The 7,759-nt window shown below is 38.4% G+C and overlaps 1 protein-coding gene across 2 annotated transcripts; it reads right to left on the reverse strand.

The window, feature by feature from the left end:
- Positions 1-3,919: 3,919 nt before the first annotated feature.
- Positions 3,920-6,424, reverse strand: LOC116767766 (uncharacterized). 2 transcript variants are annotated; one of them, XM_032658238.2, is made up of 3 exons: positions 6,336-6,424; positions 4,595-4,757; positions 3,920-4,520 (listed from the first exon to the last, which is right to left on the reverse strand). In XM_032658238.2, exons 1-3 carry the CDS (start codon positions 6,377-6,379, stop codon positions 4,377-4,379), a joined length of 351 nt encoding a protein of 116 aa, XP_032514129.1. In that variant the 5' UTR covers positions 6,380-6,424; the 3' UTR covers positions 3,920-4,376. The 2 variants fall into 2 exon arrangements, with proteins under 2 accessions (XP_032514129.1, XP_032514130.1); XM_032658239.2 differs by lacking the exon at positions 6,336-6,424 and adding an exon at positions 6,051-6,091.
- Positions 6,425-7,759: the final 1,335 nt, after the last annotated feature.

Consider the following 7,759-nt stretch of genomic DNA (forward strand, 5'->3'; position numbering starts at 1 on the left):
ATGATTGTGAGATACAGCGGGATATAGCGAGGTACAGCGAGGTACGAGGAAAAAACAAACGACCAGACGAACATTCATAGCGAGGAGAGTTGATATCTGTGTGAGCGGTGTGAACGAGCACCTCCCCACGATTATAACAGGCGACATTGTTCAAATAAAACAGAAAAACTGGAAGCGACTTGCCTTACTCAATAAGTCCTGTTTCAAAACACCTCGGGACAGGCGGCTGTCGCACGGCAAAAGGTTATTACACACTATTAAAACTACGTGCACCTCCATGTACTGATTCATACATTTGTTATGGTGTTTATTATACGATACAAGTAATATATTTTAGTTAAAAGATAACCAAGTCTCAAGTCCAAACTTTCTTCTCTCCTACACCTAAATATAATGAATTCAATGTTCGTCTACTCTAATTGTTTGGAGTGACAACGGTTGGTTCGCGTTTCGCGGATCGTTATAATTCAGTCATGAACTATAGCAGCTGGCTGCATCAGTCGAACTTGAGATCGTGATACTGGCGGAAACTGTCTCGGAATGTAGCGGCGGAGATGTTGTCTGACAACGCCGACGAGATCTCACCCGACACTCGTCCACGTTCAGGACTCGCTAAATGGTACTTCATATCGTTAAGGCATACTAGCGACAGAGTTGCCGAGGGTCAATTACGTAGCTACATTATGATAACGCGGAACATTCAACGCGCTCAGACATACATACAGGTCGAAGGCGGAGTTAATTGTACAAAACGATTTCCTTTTCGACAGTCGCCGCTTGGTGTCTCGAGGTGTCCACGCCGGTGACTCGTTAATAGCTTCTAGCTATCGAATGTATTATATTATACGAGGATGAGGTCTTCCCATCGTGCACGAGACCATAAACTACAAGAATGGTAAAAATAATATCAATATGCGCGTCATTACGGCCGCCTAAGAAACGACTAACTTTTCCCCCGACATTCCTCGCACTCGCAGCCGCCTTTCATCTTATAGCCAGCATTAACCGACCATTTTCTTTATTAGCTTCTTAATGATACATAATTCTCTCATAATCTGCTTCATCGGAATTAAAACGCATTACTATTGTCATTTCATAGGACAACATGTAATTATATATGAATGAGTATAGTGTCTTGACTGAGAAGAATTGTCTATCTATTTTTTATAATATAGTATCGAGTTATTTTGAGGTATATTTTATAAGATTTACTTTCTAGGCGACGAGTGCGTTTTGGGAACAATAAAAGACATTCAAAAATCTATATGCTTCATCAAGATCTAAATTATTAAGTCATAAAAAGGGAATATAATATGTTTTTATTAACCATAATCTTTTTCAAAAGCATTTTAAAAGTAGTTGCAGAAAAGAAAAAAATTAATTGACAAATTTATATTGAATAGAAGAGTCAGAAACATCATTTTTCACTTAGACTTGTGAAGGCTTCAATACTTAATTTACGTATCTAATGACTTTAAACAGCAGATATTCCCAAACGTATACACAAATCGTAAATATTGCTCCTACAGATTTAAAAGTCGAAACGGTTTAAAATATTTTTGTCCTACTAAATCTTTGTCATTTAAGAGCAAGCCACGCTTATGATGGCCCGCGGTCGGAGCAGGTCCATCGAATCTCATCCTCTTCTTTCAGGCACAAGTCTCCTGACAGTGCTCGACAGGATTATCACTAAGAAAATAAATCTTAATAGCACTTTGAATACTTCTCTGTATAAAACTAATGAAATACAAAAAATATCTCCTAATAATGAATCATATTTTTTATTCACTCATAAGAGACAATATAGTCAATCGCAGAGTATTACATATTACATGGCTATTTTATCAAAATTTAAATTTCGTGTAGACGATAAAGTTTTTTGATGGTGAAATAAAAAAACCTACAAGGTTTTGGGTTTTGTTTTGTCGCTAACAAATCGCTTGATTTGATTTTAAATTTATTACTGGATTGATTTATGTAAGAGATCTTTCGGGTGATAGAGCCTAGCTGTGGTTAAGTTACTGCAGCTCGAACATGGGCTGACTCGACCGAGGAAGTACCACCCTCTCACAGAAAAACGGCGTGAAGTAGTCTTTAATGGCTGCGTTTCGTCTGATAAGTGAGAGAGCCGGTTGCCCTTTCCCTTTTCCCACCCTTCCCCACTTTTTCCTGCCCCTCTTCCCTAATCGAGAGTGGCAAGACATCCGCAATTCCACGTTGCGGATGTCTATGGGCGACGGTACTACCTCCATCAGGTAGGCCGTCTGAAATAAAAAAGATAACATTCAGCAGAACTATAAAATCAGTAATACAACTTTTTATTCAATTCAAAGTGATCTTCAAACAACTGGAATTAAAGAAAACTATAAGATAAATATATTGAAAGCTTTCATAAACTTATTTTAACAGGGAGTCGTGATTCACTGGCGCCATCTGTACAATGGTTTACATAGACGTTTACAAAGATCTATCTCTCGTTTAGTTCGTAAAGCTGTTAATAGATGGCGCTACCATTGCGTTACCACACGGTATACAGGGTTTTACTTTATTGTGCTGCAACTCAATTTCTCCATGACATTAGTATTCTAATCATAATAATTTGATTTATAAGCCTTGCATAATGTTACGTGGAATTACATTTATAACTGACGCAACGATAACTATGACGACACCAGATACTTTGTAAGTTTGCGCTTTCATCTTTATTTTTTGTGTTTCCGTTCACATCAAATAATTGTGAGAAAGCTATCTTTTAGGCTGGTGTGATCGTAAAAAAGGATCGTTATGTATTATAGTTTCGTTTAATGATCCGATATTTTTAAACAATTTCAGATGCCTACTTTCTATAGCTGTGTAAAGACTAATGACGTACAGATATACATATGTATATTGTGTGGTAAATGTACCAAACACTCGCACTTTCTCTGTATGAAGTAACAATATCAATTTATTGTTGTTTAAAAAAGTCTACCAAATCATCGGCGGCCGGGGTCACCGACGGTAGAACACACTAGATTTCCTCATATCCTAGGTACTGCTGACAATACTCAATGGAATATATAAGACCTTTCTTTCGTAATCTATCTTGTACATAATATTTATTTGGACGGATGTCTAGTCAGAGGTTTAAGCACCGACAGTCTGTTCAATAAAATCCGAGATATAACCAAGAAAAGAGAACAGACATCTTAATTGTGACGGTTTGACACGGAATAAACTTAATGTCAAATAAAAAAAAAAAACAAAGAAAGTATTTCATTAAAAATAACTTGTATATTTATCCAATTATTTTGAAATATATTTACTAAATGGTCAAATCATGTATTTGTGAAGTCCTGTTCGCAAGAAAAATATACCGACGAGACGTCTAAATGACATAATTGTCCTTATAATATTTGAGTGATACTTCTAAGCTCTGTGGAGTTGAACCGTGACGTCTTCTCATTTAATACTTGCTTATTATTTTATTTCTTAATTAAATTAATAAAGACTTCTCAACGGTTACAGAAATGATCAGCGTCTCCATTAGGTGCCAGATACCTGCTATTGTACATGAAGCTTCCACCGGAGCTTTCTATTAGATTCAGTTTTTTTTTGTGAAGCGTTGCCTTGATCGAACATTTGACATTCCTTTATTTATTCTCCTTGTATCATTCCGTCACCAGATATTTGTTTTATATTATCGACTTTAATGAACGGATGTCTTGCCGTAACTTTCACCATGGTTTTTAAAATATATTTCATACTATAAATATAAAAAAAGAAATGTTGGCTAATATAATTCAAGATCTAGTGGCTACAAAGAGACATATTAGGAGAGATATACTCGTGAAAGCCTTACTTCAGCATTGTTATTTAGGAATATGAATAACATCAGAGGTGTGCTGTGGGCGAGGAGAGCGAGAGTCAGACACGGGGCGGTACTCGACGAGCGTTTAATAATTAATACAAATCATTAACAAACATACAAAATGACGTCACATATCACATTCATATTGTTGTGCTTCACCAATAAATTATTTATTGTTAGTTCTGTGAAGCGGACGCTATCAATAAGACCGTCATAAGGCGCCTCGCTGCTTGGTCGATGTTCAACTGGGTCCTTGTTTGTTTGAAAGCTGATTCTTTTAAACGTCTTTCCCAGCGTCGCGTCGAGGTCGCTTATAAAAGTCTTATTGTAACTAACTATTAATCAACGGTTGGACCACGGGCCCGACAAAACGAACAGTAGAACGAAATCAGCGGCACAGTTTTGGTGGATTTCTGTTTCAAATGTATTTCTAAGCGTAGTCAGATCAGTACTGTTCAGATGTAATCTTCTTAATATAGATGTTTTAATGGTCATCGTTCTCTGGCTTCTTAAGGTCTAAATAAAACTAGTTCTGTCCGACATGGTCGATCTGACTCTGCAGGTTGTTGATGACCTCCGAGGGCAGCTGGTCTCCAAGGATCTCGAACAAATTGATCCTCTGGTTCCCGGGGATAGACTCGTAGGCCGCCAGCTCCACTCCTTCCTGGACCTGCGAACATCGTCATCGTTGTTGATCTATGTCACGCGCACTAAAACATGTATGACTGTGTAGGAAATCTATACCTTTTGTATGATGGCGTCCTTGGGGATGAGCGAGGTGCTCTGGGCTTGCTTGATGGCCTCCTTACTGTAGGCGGCTCCCTCGCGCTGAGGGTAGCAAGCTGCCGCGGCAACGAGCGCGCACAACACCAACAAACACTTCATTGTAAAGACTTCAAAGTGAGATCTGATCGGAAGAAAAGAGATATTTAAAAAACATATCGTGTTACAGACAATATACCCAACTAGCGCCCTCTGGGCCCACACTAATTCATTGTCAATTCACAATTTTATGATCACTGTGTAAAATAAGACAAAGGCTTTATCCTCTCAGTATATGAGTGGAACGTGTAACGTACAAGCAGCATCAACCCTACCAGGCTTTTTGATAATATCTATATAAACAGACAACGAAGAAAAATATCTTATATATAGATGTGGTTAAGAAAATTCTTTCCTTTATAAATTCTGTTACTGTTCTAAACTATTCAGATGTCATGTAATCTAAATGGTTTGATTTGAAATCGTAAAAGATGATGCGATAAATGATTATCTGTGGTGATGGTGATGGTGATGGTGATGGTGATGTATGACCAGTATTACTCGTTTCAAATCGAATAATAACAAAATTCCGACGTTTAAACCACTTTATATCTAAACACGTGATGATATATGTGAGAGCGATTCACAAAAACAAACACACGCTCCCTCGACTTACGTAACTTAATTATACTTGTTTCATATTAACAAGTTTTATTTAAACTTTTAATTAAAGCTATCCATAACAAACAAGTTTTAAAAATAATCTGTATATCAGCGAAGGTTCCAGATCGAGTCGAGTAAATGTTGCCGGAATCGAGACTAGGTTTCATATTCAAATTTGGCAAACGTTCAAAGTGAAAGTTAAAGGAGGGATCCTCGCGGGCGACGCTACTCCGCGCGACTCCTGCGAATGATAATTGATTACGAAAGATTAGAATGCGCACGACACGCGTGACATGCTGCGTGCGTTTGAAGTAAGAGATACTCGGAAGGCATTCATTTTAAAGCATCGCTTGTACTTTACGGTAGCATCGTTACGAACCCATATGCATGTTATTTGCATATTATTTATATCCGGTTACTTATTTCACTCGCACGTTCAATACTAACTCGACTATACATGACTAAGGTAACGTAAAATAAAGTTTAGCGGATTAGTACACCGACAGCCGGAGAACCGTCCCATCGGGCAGGTACTAGGACATTCTAAATGTCCCCCTCAGTAGGAGTCTCTATGACTAGGCTTCGGATCTCGGGGCCCGACATGCGGGCCCGGGCTTCTTTCGGGGCCTCGACTCGTCCCTTTAGTATTGCATAACGTGAGATGCGTATCACTCGCGGGAAAGTTGTTCTAGCTCTTAAACCACTTCCACACTCACTGTTGTATATTTTGATACAATTTAAGTTAAGTTAACGCCACACACTCGTGTTTACCGACCTTTTATAATATATCTGATGACTCATATGACGCTCATGACAGACTGCACTACTTAAAGCTATTATAACATTAGATGCGTTTTAGTCAAGTTATCAAAGGTTCGTTACTAATCAATGTTGGTAATCTAGATCGAGGATATCAAGGCGTGTCTACGCTCTATAGCGAGGATGACTAAATAAATTTAAATATTAAAATTATAACAAAGGTTAGCGTTATATTAAGTGAACACTTCCATATAATAATATGAGATGTAGTAGTCACTAGTACACCGTATATTAAACTCACCTGCAGGTCACCGAGTGTGGCGCGCGAGCCGTCTCGATTCTCATATAGAGCCTCCTCGGACACTTTCACGGAGCCCCCCTCGGCCTCCAACCCCGCCCTCCCCGCTCCTCACCACCCCCGGACATCCCGACTACTGCTTACCATGATGACACTGTAGAGTGTAGACTATGGACGGGCGCAACTTGAAGCCCCAGAAACTTCCAATAACGAACAATTCAATATATCAATTTCTTATAAACGAAATGCAAGTAATTTGCACATTATACATACATTTACATTATAAACTTACTTTAGGATCGTTTATATAATAACTACGTTCGCGGTAAGTCGCTGTTTGTGGTTTCGCCATTATTATTACAGATTCATTGCATAAGTAGATCTGTTCAAATCCTAATCCATAAAGACTTCACAATAAGCGCTCGAGCTCATCAACAAAGCGAGAACTGACTTAATGACTGATAATTAAGAATGTTAAGATGCTCTCCCATCACATGAAGCTTACAATTAAATTAAATTAAAACTTGGTTAACGCAATTCGATGTACAGCTAATAACTGAGTATTATAACAAAAGAGGCGTTTTGTGAGAGGTCGTTAATTTGAAGGTAAAATTAAATGAGCTGGTGATGAAATCCTCACAATACAACCGGATACATCGATTGTAAGTATCGATGATGAAAGTGTGATGAAAACCGGTCCCAGACGTCACTTGTTTGTTATATCCATGAAGACAAAGTTTGACAAAGACGTGTGTGTCTTAATAATAACTCGACTTTAAACGGTGTCGGCTTATGGCGTGGAGTGTGGGGTGTCCGGCGTCATAGGTAGGTGATTAATGCACGATTATATTTACAGTCCTCGATGAGTTGCAGATGAACAGTTCTAGGTATGGGTGAAGACTCAGGGGCAATGTTGATGAAGCAGGCTGCTATATAATACGATGCAAAAATATGTATTTCAGGTAAACAGAGAACTTAAATTATCAAACTTCCTTTCAAGCTCAACAAGCTGCTTCTGAGGCGAGTGTTCCAGCCTTGTAAATAGAAAACTTAAATATTATTAAACTTCTGTCGCTATTATTCTTGTGACTCGTCACTGTTTGAAATTGAATTAATGACATTCATATTTTGTGTTAATTAAATTGTAAATGATCGTGTCGATGTAGGCGTCTTAGAAAGGCACAGTCGTGAGTCGCGTCGGGTGAAGGTGCTCTCCCATCCAAGTGTAGTCCGGTCTCGTTTCCGCCTCCACAGGCCGCAGGCCACAGCTACATTGTATAATACAGATATTCGTGAGTTCAGCCTGGATTACATAAACACCGACGGGCTTACATTCCTTCACGTTAAATAAGTTACATTTCTTTTAATTTAAATATACTGTCTCATGCTGTACCTTCATATCTCATGGAGGATATATTACTCAATAT

This window comes from Danaus plexippus, assembly GCF_018135715.1.
Source record: "Danaus plexippus chromosome 9 unlocalized genomic scaffold, MEX_DaPlex mxdp_26, whole genome shotgun sequence".
NCBI lineage: Eukaryota > Metazoa > Arthropoda > Insecta > Lepidoptera > Nymphalidae > Danaus > Danaus plexippus.